Below are 21,208 nucleotides of genomic sequence, written 5' to 3' on the forward strand. Positions count from 1 at the left end.
ATGAACGGGATTAAAGCAGTCTCTATCCGAGTAAAGAAAGCACAAAGAAATTTGAACTCACAGCTGCAGCTGAAGGCAATGGGAGCTGTGCTTTGAACAGATAACAAGCTAAGTCCTCTGAAAAATCAGACCATACATCTCAGATTGGGAACTTAAAATTAGTGAATACTTTTGTACTTAATCTCTTTCTGCCTCAGTTCTTCATCATGAAATGGGGATAATACTACCACCCAATGCCTTACTGCAGTGCAGTGAAAATAAGTTCATTAATGTTTATGAAACATTCAGTTACCATAGTGATGAGTTCTATAGAAAAGCCCATGTGGAAATTAATATTTCTGTCTTCAGAGCAGGGTTTGAATAGAACCCATTTAGTAAGGCCTGGGGCCACACAATGAGGAGAAAAGAAAACAGTAAATAACTTGCCATTGAAAAATAAAAACAATAATCAAATCAAAATGGCCTGTTAAACAAAATAATTTTTTATAGAAATTTTTCATCTTGGTAAAAGTTACTTGGTAAAAAATCCAAGGATTTTTTTGCTTTGAACTTTCACTCCTCTAGTTTTCTGCTTTTGTCTTCCTACCATGGGGGAGAGGGGTTTTTTTAAGGAGATTATTCAAATAATCTGGAAACCACTACTTTCCGGTTTTCAAAAATTGAAATTTTTACCGGTTCACTTTGGCAAAAATCTGAAAAATTAGTGACATTGGTGACCCCAAGATTTCCAAATGGGGTTCCTGAACAATCTTGACCTGTTCAATCCAGTAATTCTTCTCATTGTACTTTCACAAGTCAGTTTGCAAAGGGAGTGATACAGGTTTCATATTTTGAACCATAAAACCAGGCACTTGGTTTGGGTTGGTTGCTTCCATATCAGGTGCCAGTTGGAGCTGTCATACCATCATGGCAATTAATACAACTAATCTCTGAATTCGAGTCATTAACATCTTGATAACAAGTAAATCACAGGCAAGCACAAACTTACTTTGTGTAACTTGTGCAGATAAATATGAAGATGGGAAGACATCCCATTTTAAGAAGAGATGTGACTCTGGCAGGAGAAGACTCTTACCAACAAACTGTCCCCAGGGCCAATGGCAGGTTCCTATGGCAGGTGCTCGGTGGCCCACAGCAAGCACAGGTCAGGGACAGGCTTGCCCAGGACTATGCTTTCCACCATTTCAGGAGCCGCTGTCAAAAACAGAATGCCATTTTTTTCTTTCAAATTGTTTTACAGTCAAAATTTGGGTCTTTCCTTTAGGAAAGAACTTTTGCCAAAAAGCAAGGAAGAAAAATCTGAATTCCCCATCAGAATACACCTGCCTTTCATCAAAATCGATTATTCAGGTCTTTCTCCATCGTCTCTGCTTTAGTCTTTGCTCTGTTATATATTTCTGCCAGTGTACCCAATAGAAATATAGCGGGATAGTCTTCTGTAGCAGCTTTATTTTCATTTGGCAACCATGCTCTTTTCTGAAAAATGAAGTTTTGAAATGTTTCAGAATGACAAGATTGAGGCACAAAGAATAAACTGCTGGAATTATTTATTGTGCTCAGTTATTGAATTTGATACCAAGCTGGGTTGCTTACCTGCTTTTTCTTTCTGATGAGTAACACTGATGTCCCGTTAATTGCCAGTTATTTTAAAACTATGATTAACAGCTTTAAAATATAGAATAATGGAATTAACAGAATATATTTCTAATGCTCTTTTAATAGGAAGCAGAGGAACCTGTTCACTCATGCTGAACTTCCACAAAACAGAAACCCCACAGTGTGTGGCTACGATTGCCATGAAACCCCGGTTAGCCTTACTTAGCCTTACTGGGAGGTGCCTCTGCCGCCTTCCTTAGCACGGGGTGGCTCTCCTAACGCACATGGACACGCTGTGGAGCTTAGCCTGGGAGCCAGCACTCCAGGAAAAAGATAATATTTCTAGTTAAGCACAGTGTCAAATGGGCTTGTGCAACTCACAGTCACAAAATCCCGTTAAAACCAAGATGTTAACAGGATTTTAAAAACAATACATAAATATTTTAAACCAAATACATAAATATTTTAAACCCAATAAATTTTAACAACAGTTCAAGCAGATCTAGTTAAAGCCATTCAGCTAAACAAAGGTAAGATGGGTATAATCTTTTACATTTCAAGGCAAAGTCTGAAACTAATTGGACTTTGCAGGAAACTCCACCTACAAGAAAATTATTTCATGGTTCTTTATTATACAAGATGCGAGTCTCAGGCAGGCCTGGTGCTGAAAAACAGTGAAGAACAGATGCTCCATTTGGTGAATACTGATTTTATTTCAGCATACCTACGCTTCTGTATGGCACCTCAAGCTAAGGAAGCGGCAGCATCGCTAGTGCTGTGTGCCTGCCGGGACGTGCTGGGGCAGAAAGAGCAGCCGTGCCTGGAGCCTTGGCACCCTATTGCAGGGGGTGGCCCTGACTCACAGGCAAGGACCAAACCAGCCCACCGCTATAATCTTGCCCCTTTGCGACAGAAAATAACGCCGGCCTTTTTCACAAACTTCAGGAAAATTCAGCAGCACTACAGAAGCTTTAATGTTTTCCTTTAGGAAAAGCTCTTCTAATCCGAGGAAGCCTAATTATGAGACCTGCAGTCTGCTCCACAGAGCTCTTGTACCCAGAAATTATGTGAGGGCCAATTGCCAGGACTAAACATTTAACGCATCAACAGGTGTTACATGTTATGCATCAATGAGGTGTACATCACTGAAACATAAAGACCCAGCAAGCCGGCAGCACAACTATCAACCAGAACAACACAGCCATAAAATCCTAATTAGACTCATACACTTGTTATGGACATTTTTATTTATTGACATGGTCAAATTAACAGGCAGCAGCATTTTATTTTAATGACAGCCTTGAAATCAGCCCAGGAAGAAAGTTAGCATTAATGTTCGGATACTGCATGCCGTCCACATTTAGCCACATGAATGTATATTTTAAAATAATAATTAAATATTGTCACCCTAATTAAGTTACCTTGAGCAGGTGAGAGAAACTGAGTTCTTAATCAATGCATACCTTGTTTGTTCTAGTCCCAAGCTGTACAGAAAAACGACCCAGCAGCAGAAGCTCAGCAAGCTTCATAGTTCTAAGTGTGCACAGCCACAGGACTGATCCTTCCCTGCTGGAAGGAGCAAATTCAGGCAAGCGGGAGTGCAAGTGCCAGGAATAAATAGCCCTTATCTGAACACCCCCAGCCGGGGGGGTATCTGAAAAGTGCCCACAAGTTGGTGAACAAGATTGGTTGCCACCAGAGGAATACTAAACTTATTTATATACTTCCAAAAAGCAGGTCCTTTACTGAATGATAAGCTGCAGCTCTAAAGATTTGTGTCCGTCACTGCAGAGGGGCAGATTCCTGTAAAGCAGACAAGATGCAGTGGCCATTAAATATTGGCTCTTGCTCGGCCACGCAACAGTTTGCAAAGCAGGAGCAAATATCTCAGCATATTTATTATTGCAGTGGGGAAATTCGATGGTCAGCCTAATTGCTCCTTGAGACAGGTAAAGAGAAAGGAACTGGGCAGCAGTACGGTTATCAACTGGGTTAGAGAAAGAACACAGAGCAAAGGAGAATGAAAAGCATTTTGCAAGCTCTTTTAAGCAAGTTTGTATTTTGCTAAAGATAGTAGGACTTTTTGGAAATGAAGCACTTTTGGAGATTAAATCATTGCTTCATGCCTTTAAAACGTAGTCAGTACAGGTGCCTTCACAAACCAGATTCCCCATTTTAAAATTTCAGATTTATCCATCTCAAACAAGAATATTTCAGAAATTGCAAAGGAAAACTGGGAAATGATCTGTGTGTAATAGCTGAACCAAGCAAACTGCATATTTTGCATGAATTACCGTAATGTGCTCTGCTTGTTGGTAATTTCCGTTGTATATAAAGGATCACAGTTGCAAAAAGTACCAACATCCCACATTCAAAAGTGATTCGGGAGTCTAATTTCATAGTCCTAAATGCTGAGACACTTAAAAAATACAGCTTGAAATCATCGTTCACTTCATCACGCTAGAAAGTTTCACACTAAATCCTGCTCCGTGGCTTAGATGTGAGTTGCAAATTGGAGAAAGAGAAAAGCACTTTTAGTTCCTTGGTTCTTTTGACTTGGCACTTACGCATATGAGTGCAGATAAACCCAGCTGAATCTATTAAAAAAAACCCCAAACAAAACAGCAAAAGAACCAGAAAATCAATTTTTGCTTCAGTTTTGACTGAAGGATGGTTCTTTGGGGAAAAGTAGGCCTGAAAGCTTACCTGAAAAAAAGTTTTTCACAGCATTTTTTATACAAAAAAAAACCCAAACCCAATTGTCATCAACGACACGCAGTGAAGATGGGAGAAGGATCCAATGTCTGCCCACAAGGGAGAAGGGAGGGGGCAGGGTGGGCATCTCGGGCCACAGCCACGGGCAGGCAGGGCAGCTTGGAGAGAGGGGCTTCAGAGAGGGGCTGAATTACTCTCCCCAGAGCATTTCTCTGTCCTGGCCAAGTCAGGATGCATTTTTATAGCCTTTCTTCAAGTGATAGCAATATCAGGGGGGAGGGCCAAAAACGGGGCGGGGGGGGAGGGGGACGGGGACGGAGACGGACTTTACCATATTTGTCATTATTATAGGTTATATATACAGGAAGAAAGTTAATTAAGCTTTAAAAAATCCATCACACATCAATGGGTGCATTTTAATGAGTACAAAAAGTTGAGGTGTTTACTGCCAATTAAAGTGGTTTTTAAATAAGCATTAATTAACACAGAAATTCAGAAGAAAGTTATACCTTGTCAAAGAAAGGCCAATGCAGGCTATGCCCACTTCTGCTCCCATTCATACTCAGATAGTAATTACCACCAACCCTATATTTTCCATAATAATGAGGAGAGGCTGTCATGGCTGTCAAACAAAAACAAAACAAAAAAAAAAAAAGGTAGTGCACAAAAATACCCTCAAACTAAAGTAAACTTTTTTTTAGAGCTGAAGCTGCGGGAGACGGCAGTATGGGGCAAGGCAGGGGGAGTGGGGCAGTTAGATGGACGCACCGTGGGCAGCTGCCCACACACGGCCCCTTCCCAGGAAGCAGAGACTTTGCTGCGTGGTGGGGAAGCCTCCCCAAACTGGAGTTATGGCCTCCATCCAGCTAAAGAAAGACAGAAGAAAAGCCAAGGAACAAGCAGTTTCATCCCTAACACTTCACCTCGTGGAGGAGCCGGCTCCTCTGTGAAAGCCCGAGGAAGTGGGTTTTTTTCCACAAGCAAGTGCTGACAGACTCATTCCCCACTTCCCAAAGTCAGGTCAAAGCAACCACTGAAAATAAGTCCAGTTTGCATGTGTACTTCCAGCTGCTGCAACTGGTGACATGGAAAGCGGTATGGGCATCACTTCTCCATTCTTCAAGGTTTTCTTAACAATTTGTCAGGAGTTTCAGCTCTACTTCAACTTGTGTCAGTCCCTGAGTGGGAAGCAAAGGAAGCAGATTCTCCCATCATTAGTCAGGTACATGTTTAAATATCTTAGGAAAAGCTTCTCTCCCCCAAAGTGCATCTTAGGTGCCAAATAAGGTTTTTAACCTGCCTTATTGAGAATGGTTTCTCTCCTCAGTTCCCCGGCTGTGGAGAGACAAGAACCACGCTGCCTTTTCAGACAACAGGAGAGGCAGGCCGCATTCCCAGTACCCCGACAAGTTTTAGACAAATCTTCAGTGTACTGTGTTTAAAGTTAATTGAAAAAAAAAAAAAAACCATAGAGAAGAAGGACATAAATACGCACGGACTCCTGTTCTTCATGTCCCTGTCCCTTGGCAGGCCACTCGTGTGAGTTGTGTCACTCAGACAGCGTGCAGTATATTGCTCATGCCTATCGGGCAGTATCTGGGTGCCTTTTTCCTATACCCATATCCTCAGGCGATATCTGCGGTAAAATAATAGGAGAACTTTAAAGCCGAGGGAAGTATTGTTGAACTTAGCTGGACAGGGCCTTCAGATCTTGCACTAATCTTTCTAACATATCCGATGGGGCTAGAGAGGAATATTTTATTGCTAGAAATAGTTGAGCGATTACTTCAGAGAAAGGACGGACGTAACACAAAAGAGTTTCCAAGTACCGACAGGAAGGAGTGTTGCTCATGCGAAATTCCACATTAGGTGCTACAATAATAATAAAAAACCCACCGGCCCTTGTGATGTCTGAACTCCCCGACACTGATATATGGAGAGAGGAACAGAGGAGGAAAAAGACAGAGCGAGCAAAGCAAATACGCTGGGATGCTTACGAGCAGAATACAGGAGCCAAGTGTCACGAGTTGACCCTTTGTGTTTGCACTGAAATTCGACCGCTCCAGGCAAAATTCCTTTAGCAGTTTATACCTGGTTTGATTTTTGTTGATAATGGCTATTTCTCACAGCATTGTGACATTTAATGCTGTTTAATCAAGACTTCAGAGAAGGAGTTACAATTTTAATTACTAAAAAATCCATTGTTACACATTTATGTTTTCCTTAGATGGATTAGACCCAGCTCTGATTAAGAGCTGAAGGAATACAGCTTGCTTCGTAACAAATGAGCTGCGCACATCCAAGGAAAACGCTCGCTCCCTGACGACTGGAGGAGAACCCCGTGCTAAAAAACCTCTCAGGCTTCCTGGCAGCAGAGTTGCATGTGGCGGCCATCTCGGTGGCCTCCCCGGGGTCCTTGTGGTTGTGGTCACCCACTGCTCAGGGTAGATCTGCTGTACATCGTCCTCTGAGACGCCCACCACAGAGAAAACCAGACACCAGCACATTCAGGTTTTTCATCATTCAGGAACAAGGAAAACAAGTGAGAAAACTGTGGTGGATATCAATCATCTACACCTTACTTATTACAGTGAGTGTGGCACTGGGCTGGGAAGCACCTAAAGAGCACCTATTTAGGTGCATATCAACCACCTAAGGAAGAGATTGAAGTGCCCAGTCCCACCACGATCACTAGTGCCCACCGCTGTGCCTTCAAGCCCTCTGATGTGGGGCTATTTGAACTGTCAGTGCTCTGAGGTTGGGGATGCTCCTTCCTTCAGGTTTGCACATGGGTTGTACAAGATCACAACATAAAGACAAAACAGTGGTTATCTCTCTGAATACAGAGCAGACTTCTCTCTCTCATCCACCAGCCTTGTGGCTTGGTGTCCTTCTCCAGCAGGTCCATTTCATGCTTGGTTGGGATGGGGACCATGACAGCCCCACTACTGGCAGGAATCATTGGTGCTTTGGTTTTCATACCAAAAAAAGATTAGCCTACAGCCCCAAATCCTGTTTAAAAAAACAGCGGTGACAACTGCCATGTTACCAACAGCAGGGTTGAAAGGCAGAAACCTGGAGAAATCTGACCTACTTTCAGCCACCTTCTGGAAGCTGTACTGACTCTGTTCTGAAGGTGGATTCCAAATTCAGCTGACCAGGCTAGATCTCTGTGGTTACCTCTCCTCAGTCCCCAAAAAAGACTAACTTGTCTGTTGGTCTTTGTGGCTGTCATGCACTTAAAACTATTTAAGTGGCCAACTGAGCTATTTTATTAATTATATGTAAAGATACATTGTTATTCCTCTTATAATGATGAAAGGTGAAGGACAGAAAGAAGGTTTTGTTTAAAAAGACCTCTAGCTGAAGGTTGGCTTGTGCCCTGAGCCAAAAGAGTTTGTATTACTTCCAAAGCTCCTAACTACGTTCAGGGTGTTGCATTTTTTTAATATTTCATATTCATCTGGAAATATTTTCATTAGCCACATAAAATTGTGCAGTCCTTGGGTCTCAACATACAAGCTATGGGTAGGTACTAAAAAGAAGGGAACTCACCTTTAAAATGCTTGAACGGAATGAAAGCCAAAATTTCTGCAGCAAACCATCCTTTCGGTGGGTAGGAGGCAAGTCAGAACCAAGTCCTCTTGGAAAAAGACCGAAAAATAACTGAGAGTCAAAACTGCCATCAGATGAATTATAAAAACAACATTGAATGTATTACATGGGTAAGAATTGGAAAACTCCCAAGAAGCATATGTACAGGGAGAGGAGGAGGAGGTCATTCCCTTGGGACTAATGTGGGAGCTGCCTCGGCTCCGAAAGCTTCCAGTGAGGTTGCCTGGCCTGCTCAATAGGCAGAGCTGTGCCATACTCCCAAGACTGTATACGTACGCTGGGCTTTTTTTCAGTTGAATCAGTGCAAAAAAAGTACCTGTAGGCTCTGAAATCGACGGAGGCCTGATTTCATCTGCATGCTGGTCTCTGCAGCCCCATCAGAGACAGCTGGCCAGGCTAAGTGTCCTTCCATAGGAGACGCAGGATTTTTTAAAGGGTGCATCACACAAGCATGAATCTTCATTATTACCAATGTCTTGCACTGACGTTAGTATTTAAAAATAAAAATGGCAGACAGCATTGGCTTTCCCTGGGTCTACTAGGAAACTGATAATAAGTCTCAAAAACCAGCAGCACCGTCAGGTTCAGCTCCATCAGTAATTACAGCCTTAGGATAGACATCTCGTCGCTTGCCAACATCTTCAAGCATCCACAGCCTTATATTCGCTCCTGAAAGAAATGTCCATCTCATTCACCGCCACATAAACACACAGTGACTGATCTCTCCAAATACTTATTTGACATCTTAGTTTCAAATCTTTGTCCAACTAAACAATAGGTTCTCATTTCAATGAGGCCTTCCCTTTTGGTCACCCCTCAATAATATACCTTTTTCTTAAAATAATTACCCCCACACCAGGAGCATTTTAAAAGAACCACAGAAACACCACAGTGTAAAGTAGGTCTGAAGAAAGTCCCAAAAGACATCTCCTTTGTTTGTTCCCCATTGGCTGTGTGGCAGGAGCCCTGACTTACACCACTCTCTCCCCATTTAAGTGACAAAGGTCAATTCAAAATTTCCAAAACGGAAACAAATCTTTAATTTTAGATACTATATTTCCAGAGATGAGGCCAACAATGTGACAAGATAGTATGCTGGTATGAAGGCGGATACTGTTGTGAAACGGGAGGGAGGTCAAAAAGCCACCCCCCGAGCTATGGACAGGAGGCAAGCGGTAGCACAGGTTCCATGCCCCCGTGCCAGAAAAGCCAAACCAAAACACACACCCTCACGTGCCTCCGCGCACGTGCTCCAAACCAAGCTGTGGGACCCCTAAAGGGGCCATGCCACTACTGGTGGCATATTGCAGACAGGACCTAAGTTCTGCCCAGAGAACTGCCACCCGTATTGTAAAGCCAGCTTGCCAGATTTTTTTAGAGAAATAAAAAATAATAATAAAAAAAAAATAATTAAGCATAATAAAAAAAAATAGACTCCTGTATTTCTAAGAAGGTCTGAATAAAAAGACACCCTGAAAATCTCACGTGGAACAGCTCTGAGCATTTACAGGTTTCTCATGCATTGTATTGTAAAGCAGCAGCTCATTCTTTTCAGAGCTTCAGAGGTAAGAGCACACAAATGATTAAACAAGCAGGTTTAACTATCTCGCACTGATGAGGAATTTGTCAACATGGGCTCAGTATTTATGCGGATCTGCGGCAAATACTGTACGGCTGCAGGAGTCAAACAGCTGTCTGTCAATAAAGCTATTCTCCTCGCTGGAACATAATAGCACAGACTCAACATGACCCTCAGAGGCCTCTTTAAGCTGCCTGGCTGTCTCCTCCTTCCCCATCCCTCCAGAGTCCTTCACCAGCAAGAGCTGAATTAAAAGGGAGAGAGAGGAAAAAAAAAAAAAAAGAAAAAAAAACCCACCAAACCCACCACACGTATTAGAATCTTTTCTATCCATCTTAATATTAAAAGTGACTTAACTCTGGGCAATTCTGCCTACATGGGCGAGCCTGAGCTAAAGCAAAGTTAGGGCAAAATTGATTCCCGGCACATGAAGGGCTACCGACAATCCCTTTTAATAGAGCTTGCAACATTAATGTAGCTGCAGCCACATGCGACACCCATTAGGGCCAGGGAGAGCTCCCACGCATATATTTCAAGGAAGCAGTAGATTCCCCGGTCCCAGAAGCTGTCTTCATTACAAAAGTCTAATATATCAGAAGAGAGAGAAAAGCTCGGCTTTTAGAATGCATTTTTTATTATTCAGCCTTCAGTGGAAATGTCACCTTTCTAAAGCAAGCTGTTATCATGTGTTTCCCATGCCAAACACATGGCCTCTAAGGAGAGGGTTTTATCTCTACATTTTTAGTGATTTGTATTTCTCTTTCAAGGAGCTCCATGCCTTAAGGCACCCCAAACGCTCACAGCACAAGAAGGTAAGGTTACACGAGATGCTGCCGAAGAGGACAAAACCAAAAAAAAAAAAAGAAAAACCCAGGGCCGGGAGTCGGCGCGGCTTCGGATGGCAGCCGCCCTACCAGATAATTCACCTCCTTTAGTAGATTTAATTATTATCCGTTTTCCTTGGTTGGGACCATATTCTCAAAGAAGCAGGGCGCCCATCAAGCGCCGCCGCCGCATGACAGGCTGCGGCGCAGCCAGCACCACTGCCCCCGCGCCTGCCAACCAGCCAGATGCTGCCACATATTGGCATCTGGGGCCTGGAAAAGCAACCGCGGTCTCCGTTTGGCGGCGGATCCTGACCCCGACGACTGAAGGAGACAAAAGGAGGATAGACGGGAGAGGGGGGCGGAAATCTCTTCTGACAATTTCACTGGTAAAGATTTAGACAAAAACCTATTGTTTAACCGCTCTCCCAATGAATAAGTTTCGGAGGGGGGAAAAAAATCCCCACACCCGGCATGTTCTAAATGCTGTCAGAGTCCAGGGTGCAAGGACAAGGGATTATTTATGAAAAGAAATAATGAGGAAACCAGATGCCTGCCTTTCTCAGCCCTCTGTGCTCCAGTCACCCTAACGGGGCATGTGCAGCGCTGCTCATCAAAGACTTCTCGGCCTTAAAACACAGGGCAGGCCGTAAGTAACTCTTCCCATCGCCGCCACTTAGCGAAATGCCCTCCCAATTTTACAGGGATGCTCATGCAGTCGGTCAGTGGGACAGTAAAGGCTGAGGGAGAAGAGTCACCGACATCACCCCAGCCAGGGACAGTAACTGCATAAGCTGTGTTAACAGCACCTGCCAGAATAGCATATAATTTAAAAAAAAAAAAAATAAACAAACAGTCTATTTCTCTAACACTGAGGCTGAAACTACAGGGGTATGTTTAAAGTAGGAAAGCAAATAAGCTCTCTATACCTGTTTTCATGAAATTGGCTTCTCTCCGTAATTGAAGGGCAAACTCCTGACCCCAGCAAAGTCAATGGGAAAACTCCCAGTGATGTTAATGGGGCCGGGACTATGTTAATAGTCCAGGACTCTCCGCAGTGTCACAGAGCACCTGCTGAGGTGCCTAGAGGGAGCCGGAACAGCCCAGGTCTTTCTCAGGGGAACACACCTCTTGCTTTGCCTGACTGGGTCTCAGCTGTGCTGGGCCTGGCAGGACACTGTGACAGACCAGGGGCTGGGCACGGGGGACTTCTCTGAGGTCAAAGCAGGCGTGGGGCTGGAAAGGAAGGAGCCCAAGAAGGCAGTGTCCTGGGGAAGGATGTAAAAAAAAAACATTTAAAAAATCTGGAGAAAGGATATATGCCACTTGGCTTATGGTCCACACTCTTGAAGAAGTTCTTCTCCATGTCTGATTCATAAAGGAAGATTACGAGCTGGCAAACGTCAGACCACAGTGCACAGGCAAACTGCAAGTGCACAGGCAAACTGCAAGAGCGTAGCGAGCCAGCACCACGCTCTAAATCATGGCTCAGCACCGGCCCCTCTCGTGGAGGCTCCTTCCTCGTTATCCCACCACTGTGCAGGGCACCATAAAACTCTTGTTATTCGCACACTGCTGGAGCAAGCAATTTCCTAACCCTTTTACAACCCTCGTGATTTCATTTTGTGGGAGTAATACTCTCTCTTTGTTTTCATTGGTATGTGAGGATAACAGCTGCATCTAATAATCCACTCCTGGGTCCCAGTGTTTTGGGGTGACATTTCAGAACCAAAGGCACAGAAAGGGCAAGAAAATCTGTGACCAGGGCTGAAGGATGTAATGCAGGACATGGATGGAGATGGCTGGGCAAACCTAGAAAAAAAAAACAGGGATAAATGGCTCAGGTCATAGAAGGGGGTGGGAGAAGCTGCTAGAGGTGAAATCATATGGAGGCAAAACAGCTCTGTCTCCAAGGCAAAGCAAAAGGAGGTTAGCAAAGCTTTGCTGAGGAGGTCCGCTGACCCCCACAACATCTGCTGTTTCCCTGGCTGGCCCATCTTTATCCAGCTCCACCACTTGCCAATTGGCTTGTCTAGCTTATTGCCCCCAGAAGGACTTTTCCCAAACTTGCCAACCTTCGGATCTCAGCAGCAAAGCATGAAGGCGACCGCCTGTAGCCTTCCCAAGAGGATGCTAATTCCCTGCTGCCCGGTGTTGCACGCTTCCCCAACCCTCCTGCCCATCACAGTGCCACTGCAGCCCTCCGGCAGCAGCTCTAATCCCTCCTGATGGGTCCCTGGGCCAAGAAGATGGAGACAGAGCTGCCTTTGGAGAAGGAGAGCCTCTGGTCTGCCAAGAGGTGGTGAGGTCCTGTTGGGGCAGCACGTTAAGCTGTCAACCACTGCCGGGAGTCCGGAGCATCCGCTCTGCTGCGCCCTGATTAGCCTCCTCTGCGCAGCATCAGGGGCGCAGGAGATTGCACTGCCCAGTGCGAGCAGGAGGTGGGACCACCTCCACAGCAGAAGTTGGGATATTCTTGAGGAGACCTCACCTCTGGGCCAGGGCTCCCTGGCTCTGCTCCTGCTGATGGCTCAGGCAGCCACCAGCCCTCCGGCACAGGACAAGGCTGTGCGCTGCCAGGCTAAACCACTGCTGCCAGCAGCAGCTGCTCAGCACCTTTTAAGCAGGTCCCATTCTCCCTCTGGGAGTTGGCTCTGCCGCCCCCTTCCCAAACTGCAGCTGGAGCCGCACAAGGTGCCCTGTCCTGGGGGGCTGCCTGAGCCTCTCGCACACACCCCATGCCCCCACTGCAGCTGCCAGCGTCCCCGCTGCTGTTCCGCCAAGTCCCTCACTCCCCAGTCTCACCCCCTCACCCCCACAGGCATTCACATCAGCAGGAGCTGCACGGTCCAGCCCTGGAGATGAGATCATATGGGGACATCCTTACGCACACCGGGTGGCCACAGCCCCAGGCTTGGTCTGGTCCTTGCTACGCCCCAGCCTGCCATTTTTTGGTGGGTATATGCTAAATAAGAACCTTAAACGTACAGGGTGTCACGTACCACTGCAGAGCGAGAGCCCACGGGAGGTCCGTCCTGCTGCGCTGTGCTGGAGGCTGCTAGGCAGAAGCATGGTGGACATGAACAAAAGGCACCGGTCACAGAAAAGGCCTCTCCAGCGGCATCTCTGACTGCACCCCAAGGACACCATGCAGCCAGGACGGGCAGTCCTGAGGTAACGCCACGCTGAGGTGAGGGAAGGGGCAGCGGTTAACAGGCCACTGCTGCAGAGACAAAGAAATCCCATCCATGCAACAACTTAGACCCTGGCAAAAAGCTGCGGGGCTCTGGTTTGAGAGCTACGTGCGGCTCACAGAAGACACACAGAGCTGAGGGCCGACTGTGAGAGGTGCTCTTCAGCCACAGACGCTGCTGACTGGCAGAGGACTTTGGGGCACTGAGCCATGGACAGACCGGGCTGCGGGCCGGCTCACCAGCACGCACTGGGCCAGGGTGAAGGTCCCCTTGGGCGGAGCGCAGGGCCGGGCAGCAGCTGGGAACCAGAGTTCAGCTCACAGCAAAGCCCACGCAGAAAGCACAAACCTGAAGAAATCAACAAATTTACTTTTTCGTTTTATTGCTAAAATCCCTACCATAAATCTCACCAGAGAGGAAGTTTCTGTTTCTCCAGCTTCCTACTCAGTGTCCTTGAGAAAACAAATGACACCACACTCCAAAAAAAAAAAAAAATCCCATAGTGGTTTACTTCGCACTTCCCCGTACCTTGTTATGCTGAGTGCTTCATTTAGAGAAGGCTGACCTCCCAGCCTTCTTCATCCCAGTGCCCTTCGCTGCAGGGACGCACCAAGGAGCAGGTTTAGCACTGGAGAGAGGAGCCGGGTGGATGTTCCAGCGCAGGTAACCCTGCCGACTCAGCATCCCAAAGGTGCGCGGAGAGTCAGCGTGACAGTGACTGCTGTCTGAGAGGTGATTTTCACAGGAGATATAGGAGCTGTGCTACAAGCGCAGAAGCTGTGAATACAGCCATTAAAAGCAAACAAAGTTATGCCCCTTGTATTTCATGAGATGCAATTTCTTCCATAGGTCTGGGCAGGGGCCCTGGCTCGCCTCGCAGCAATTCTCCCCAGTGCAAGCCTTCATGGGTTTTTGTCTCCCAGTTTTTGTTAGTAGGACACAAAAAACATTACAGAGTGGTTCAACAGGGTGTAATGAATTACCACTTTGAGATGTCCTAAGAGTGTTATCCGCCTTACCTGAGCACCCACAGGAGAACAGGAAAATCTATAAGCTTATTTTACTGTGCTTTACATAGACTCTCGCTAATTCCTGTGAACAAAATGGCACTGATTTGTTTTGCTATCAGCCATTAGGTGTAACAGAAGGAAGGTGGAATGGACTTGGCGCTACTTAGCAATCAGCAAAATAAAGATGTGCACCACAGGGCTTCATAAGAGGCACCAAAAAGAAGGTATCTAGAATATTTTCAAGTCATAAAAGCCAAGGACAAAAACCATTGATCAGGTAGGAAGGACTATCTTCAAGAACTAAATGTAAAGTTCAGAAACCTGACGTCTGAATTAGGCTTGAAAGGCTTTGTTTATTAAAGGAATACATGTAAACACCAATACAACATAATACATGTTAAAGGGAAAAAAAAAGAAGCTGGATTTTTTTGTACAGTTAAGTCCAAACTGTGCTTCCTTTAGCAAAACCATTATTTGAGTCAGCGGTAAAGTTACAAAACCTAGGAGCATGTCACAGGTTCATTTCCGGGAAGCCGTCTTGCCAAGTGCCCCATTCCTCTCAGTCTCTGTGATCTAGATTTCCTCACTACTAACATACTTGAAAAAGAAATATTTATATGTCATTAACTAAACGGAGTGCTTTGCAGTGAGAGTGACTGGTCCTTCAATTTCTGCTAGAACAGCATTTTCCTGCTGCTACTCACAGAAACCAGCTTGTGCTCCTGAGCTACCTTATCCTGCCTTTACCTGCAAGCAGCACACAGGCACAACCTGAACAAGAGAGCATTTTAAAGTAACATGGAAAGTATTTTTTTTTTTTCCAGTTATCGCCAGGCAAATGCAACGGGACAGCTCAACACAGGCAACAACACTATCTGGTGGCCTGGCTAGAGAGCCCCAGGGATGGAGTCAGGTGGCCGAGGGAAGGGAGGCTTCCCCTTGAGCAACGAGCCCTCTCCAAAGTCACAGCCAGGGCAGTGCTGGAAGGAAGCTCTGGATCAGCTTGGTCTCCGCATTAGAGATTTCCGACCCGCTCGGCGCAGGAAGTTGTTCCTGTGGCTCACCTGAGGGAGTTCCTGTTATGAAGCCAGAGGGTGGTAGGTTGAAACACAGTTTCTGAGAGTGATGTAATCTTGGACAGCACTCCGTAGGCAGTGATACTAGTGACCTGGTTACAACCTGCGGTGTTGTTACAGCCCCTCTGCTGGCCTGGTGATCACAAGAAAGGGAAGAAAGAAAAAAAGAGGGGAGTGGAATAATTTTAAAAGGAAAAAAAAGTTTCCAGATTTCCTTTGTTTAGGTGAAGCATTTTCCTTTTCCACTTTATTTGAATACACCGACCTGGTGTCTAACAGATGGAGACTGTGCAGATGCACTTTTGGGAGTGCCCATAAAATACACTGCTAAAATACAAATGGAGAGATACTTTTTTTTTTTTTTTAGTTGTAAATTCAATAATCATTGCTGTCACCTCACTTTCCCAAAGGAATTTGCCCTTTGTTCTCCGGATAAAGCTGGGGAGAAGAAGGGAAAAAAAAAAAAAAGAGGGAGAGCAAAGGGAACAATTAGGAAAAAACCCACAGATCCATAATCTGTACAAGTATCGCAGCGTACAGCATTTGTACATCAGGAACCCGTACAAGCATGGCTGCTTAGCAGCAACAGCAGCGCACAACAAAATATTCTGCGTGTCATATTCTTCTCCCATTCTCCAGACCTTTCTAACAAACAAACAGGTCAGCTAATTGGCTCACACCCAAGTCTTACCCACTAGGGTTTACTCAGAGATGTCACTTAGTCATTTGGCATGAGCAAATCCCAGGCTTCTTCCTGTTCGAGTAGCGGAGTGGGTGAAGGCTTTCTTTGATTTATTAAGACTATTAACAAACAGGAGAGTTCAGAAGCTTCCTCAAGCAGAAGAGCACGAGCAGAAAGGTTTTTTCCTGAAGTAGCAGCTAAAAATAGGACACTTAGAGGAAGTAAAGTTCATTAAGTGATAAAGTGGTGGCTGAAATAATAAGAAAAGAGTTCTTCCTTTTTGAATCTATACATTTATTTATGTAGCAGTATGTTTTCTTGCTCCTTATTAGAGTGCTAAAGCAGTGTTTCTCTGGCTGAGGAAAAGATTTCCCTTTCTGTAGTGACTTTAACATGTAGCTCATCAAATACAATGGAGTCAAGAGTTTTAAACAGACATTGCCAGCCAACAAAGTACAACATTTGACAGCATTATTTGCCTTTTATATGCACTTTCCACAGTGGGAAATGATATGCCACTTTCAAGACACATTCCACAGTATTATACAACAGCTTTCTTAATTTTTAATGGATATATTATTTTTAACGTGTCAACTCTTGCATAAAGCATTTTAGTATTTTATTCAGCATATACCATTAATAAATTATTTGCTCCTTCCTCCCCCCAAACCCTAGAGCTGCACTGCACATAGGGAAATGGTCTATTGACACTATAAAGACACGTTCAACCAGCACAGTCTATGGACACTTCCATCATCAGACAAAGCACCAGGAGGACATTCCTATTTCTACTTAGTCGACAAGCTGGCAGTGCTAAACATGCTGCCCAGGAATTGCCTCACAAACCACCCTTTGCTGAAGAGACTTACATGCATGTAGCCACCAGTTGCCGTAAAAATAAGCTAGCACCCTGTACAACCAGTGATTCCTGTTAAAAGTGGCCCGATTGCTGCAGCGTCCTTTAGTCATCACGTCCAAATGGTTTGGGACATCCAAAGGAAGCAAGTCAGGGTGTTTCTGTGCCAGAGAAACTTGTCCACTTGACCTGAGTTTGTTCAGAGGGCACACATCTCTCATCTCAGCAGATCTGCCCATTCTATAAGGGCAAAAAATGGATGAGATTTGATGTCTTCAACACCAGCAACGCCAGCACCAAGACGCTCCGCAGGATTAAACTGCAAAAGCTTGATATAAAAAGAGAAATATATATATGATTCAGTGAGTAAGAACAAAAACAACTGCTTAAAAGTTCTGGAAAGGTCTAAGGTAAGGGACATCCTACTGTTTTCCTGCTCTATGAATTACTTTCAAGAGTGCGAAAGCATACTTGAAATTCCTAAAACCCAGTAAATGGAAGAAGACTCTCCTTTCCTTGAGTCTCAGTGTTACAGCCTTCAGAGACTACTGATCACAGCATGCAATTCCCTGAAGCACTGCACATCGGGACTTCATTTTAAGTGTAACCTCATTTTAAAAAAATAGAGAGCAGCAGTCAGAGCCTGCATTGGTAGAACACTGGACACCGCGTTTGCTTCATGTTAACCTTTGCTCACACCACTGCATTACAGCTACATTTGGGACAGTGGCCTGTAATTTTCCATTTCATAAATTGTGAGTTGGTCCTAACATACCAGGATATTACAGCCATTCTCTATTTCTGAAAAAAAAAAAAAAAAAAAAGACGTTTTAAAGAGTCCTACAAATGGACTAAAAGTGAAAAATCAAAACCCCAGTGAAAGAAACAAAACAGTGTAATGGCTTCATGGAAATTTCCTAAAATTCAGCACCTCGTTTGCTTTTTAGTTGTACATCACATGCTGAATTCATGTGAAAAGGAAATCACAATATTTACGTCTGTTTAAAGATACCAATCCATATAAAAGGGAATGCAAAGGTAATGCTCCAAAGAGACTAATAAAGACACACACAAATATTTTGCAGTTTTAGAGAACTGTTTATACCCTACTCAATTACAGCCAGTACAAAGGCATGATTTCTTTCTTGCTCTTTCTGCAACAGCTAATAGGATAACTTCTCCCAGTTGTCACTTGGAACAATGTGTATTCGTATCTTAATGCACTCAACATCTAAGTGAGTCTACATCCATAAACATAGGAATTTACACATTTTAAGATGGGTCTGCTATTTGCAGTCATAATGTCACATAGTAAAGGTAGCTCGGTGACAGTGAATAGTGCTGCTCTGATATCTTCCACAAGCCAGCAGAAACAGATGCGGCCCGGATCTCTCTGCCTTCTGCTGAAATACAACCAGCACCAGCAGAGGGAAAGTAAGCACGCGCACATTTTCTGGAGTTTGTCCTTCCAGAAGCACCTCAATCTCAGAAAGCAGATGCAACACAAACTTCAATAGATAACTATTGAAAACATCATGTTGTATATTTTGTTGGTAGGAAAGCCTGGAGGTGCCTGAAAAATAACACTGGGTGCAAAATACCAAACCAATATAAAAATAACAACTTCCTCTTTTACCAGAAATAAACAGATCTCTGTTTTCTGAGAAGCTGGCTAAATGAAGGAGGTGTTTACAACGAAGTCACCTGCACTGGAAGCCACAGCAGGAGACAATGTCTGACACAGTTTTCTGTATAGCTGAACACTGATCCCGGAGAGTTATTCTGCGATGCTTTGACCTGTTTACCCTTGGCAGTGGGGGGAAGGAAAGTCGCAATGACAAATTGCTATCCATGCCAAGCGAGCTTTCTTCCTTTTCCTGACAAGGCTTCCTCAACAATGAATGGCAGCTTCCTTGGATAGTCACACAACAAAAATGTGATTTACTGTCTCATATAGCCAAACCTCCACCAGATAAGTCACCACCCTATACTGGAAGACTTAACCTAACAGGCACTGGGGTGACTGTTCTCTGAACAGATATGGTCTTGTAATATATCTGCAAGTGGCAGAGATATATTTGACATTTAAACCACAAGTGGCAAAAGAGCCACTCTTTGGCATATTTGAAAATAGGCAATACATTAGTCTGCAGTGAAGAACTACCCTACGTTGGCAGGGAGAAGTGGACTGGATGACTTCATTCGTCTTCACTTCTGGTCTTAATGGGAGGAATTGCCTTCACCCAGTGTGGTTTTGCTTTCCCTTAGCCATTTGAGTCCTGTATCACCTGTGGGTGAGGGTAACAATTTGCTACTTTCTAACAATATAAATGCAGATTATACCAAAATGTGATTTTTCTTTAGTCACTTCCCTTTCTACCTTTGCCAGAAACACACAGACACATGCTTTCACTTTCAGTGATTTCACGTCACCTGGTCAAAATAGGAGGTCCAAACGTCTAGTTCCACTTCCATTAATCATTTCGCAGTAATGGCACAGAAATCAATCTGTCACTGCGTCTTTTGACTCACTGAATTTTCAAAATCTCTTTCCTTTGTTTACTTCAAGAACTATTTTTTCCCCTCTGCTCTGTTCAAATCTACATCTAAGTGACGTCATTATTTATGCATCCACTAGCAAGATACTCTTCAGGGCCGAACAATAAAGTTCACAAATATCACTTATTCTACTCAAGTGGAATAGGTCAGATCCAGGCTCCAATTCTTCAGTTAGGTCAAAATTATCTAGGAGGAAGAGAGCATTACCTGAAATTCAAGACCCTGTACTACAAGTTTATTCTCTCGGTCATCACTATCTAAAGCTATGAGTAAACTAAAACAAGCAGTCAATACTATTCTTATAGTCTGGAAGGTTGTCTACATTTTAAGGTTTCCTACTCTGCCTTTTGTCCAACCTACCAGTTATCTTCTTATTACAAAAGTCATTGTATTCACAATTTAAAGAACTTTTCTTAACAAATGGCATCCAGAAGGTTTCCTGGAGGACACCTATAGATTTTCAACCACAGCAAGGTCATAGCTTCCAATCAGTGTGCTACAGGTTTCATAGTACTTGAAGCTATCTTGCTGAATTGGCATCAACATTTTTTAGTTTAATTCAATTCATTACAAATGTTTCCATGAACAATTAGGGCAGAATTCCTAAAATGTTCACACATCACCAGCAGGTGTTTCCAAAGCACTCAGCATTGACCAAACCTGTTCTTTGAAGAAATGGCAAAGCACTCCTGTTTTCTGCAGAGACACCTGGCAGCAGAAGTCAAAGTTTCCAGATGCAACAAGACAGATGGGCAAATTCATCAGTGGGGACAAAAGACTCATCCACATTCCTATCAACAGCAGTTTTTACATTTACTTCACCAGAACAGCTTAGGTAGATAAGTAGTTGTCCAGTCTACATGTGTACCTATAGAAAATAAATTTTCCCCTCAATTACCTGCTGAATCAGTGACCTGGCCTCCTTCGATACATGGTCTGGTATACTCAGGGAAGTGTGAGTGTTTATTCCTGATGGATGGCACTCAACCAGAGTCTGGAGAAGAAATATTTAAAAAAATAAAAAAATAAATAAATCAAAGCAGGCAGATACATTTATTAATCAGAAAACTCTAATGTTGAATTTTCTCCTAGTATGCACGCAAATTAACACAGCTAAAATTTCAGTGCTTCCTAGTATGAAGTACTGATTCTGGGAGGAACGTCAACGGGCACTGATGTCGCCCTGGAGATGCGGTTTTAGAACATTTACGTCTTAATGCTTGTGCTCTATTGCTCAAACTTGAAGAGCCTGGGAATTTGGTGGGCTTTGCCTTCTTTATGCAGAAGTGCAAACTAATCACCAGCTTGATTTGGCTGAGCATTCTTTGTCTCAAAATACCAAATTAATGTGTAACAACAACATATGGCTTCTACACTGTCCCAAGCAATAATACTGAGACTATTAGGGAAAAAATCTTGTAAATGTACAGAAGGAATGGTAGAGAACTTTGATTTCACTGTGGTTAAGAGGGCAGCATAGGTTTTGGTTATCTTTTCAATCC

At 44.0% G+C, this 21,208-nt stretch overlaps 1 protein-coding gene across 5 annotated transcripts in view; it reads right to left on the reverse strand.

The window, feature by feature from the left end:
• Positions 1–16,960: 16,960 nt before the first annotated feature.
• The window catches only part of RPS6KC1 (ribosomal protein S6 kinase, 52kDa, polypeptide 1), an 85,841-nt gene continuing 81,593 nt past the window's right edge, over positions 16,961–21,208 (reverse strand). For all 5 annotated transcript variants that reach the window (XM_009888192.1, XM_009888199.1, XM_009888207.1 and 2 more), the window contains 2 exons: positions 20,605–20,700; positions 16,961–17,475 (listed from right to left, as the gene is read on the reverse strand). In XM_009888192.1, the coding sequence (XP_009886494.1) occupies positions 17,365–17,475; positions 20,605–20,700 (207 nt within the window). In that variant the 3' untranslated portion in view covers positions 16,961–17,364. The remainder of the gene's footprint in view (positions 17,476–20,604; positions 20,701–21,208) is intronic.

This window comes from Charadrius vociferus, unplaced genomic scaffold, assembly GCF_000708025.1.
Source record: "Charadrius vociferus isolate BGI_N301 unplaced genomic scaffold, ASM70802v2 scaffold340, whole genome shotgun sequence".
NCBI classification, from domain to species: domain Eukaryota; kingdom Metazoa; phylum Chordata; class Aves; order Charadriiformes; family Charadriidae; genus Charadrius; species Charadrius vociferus.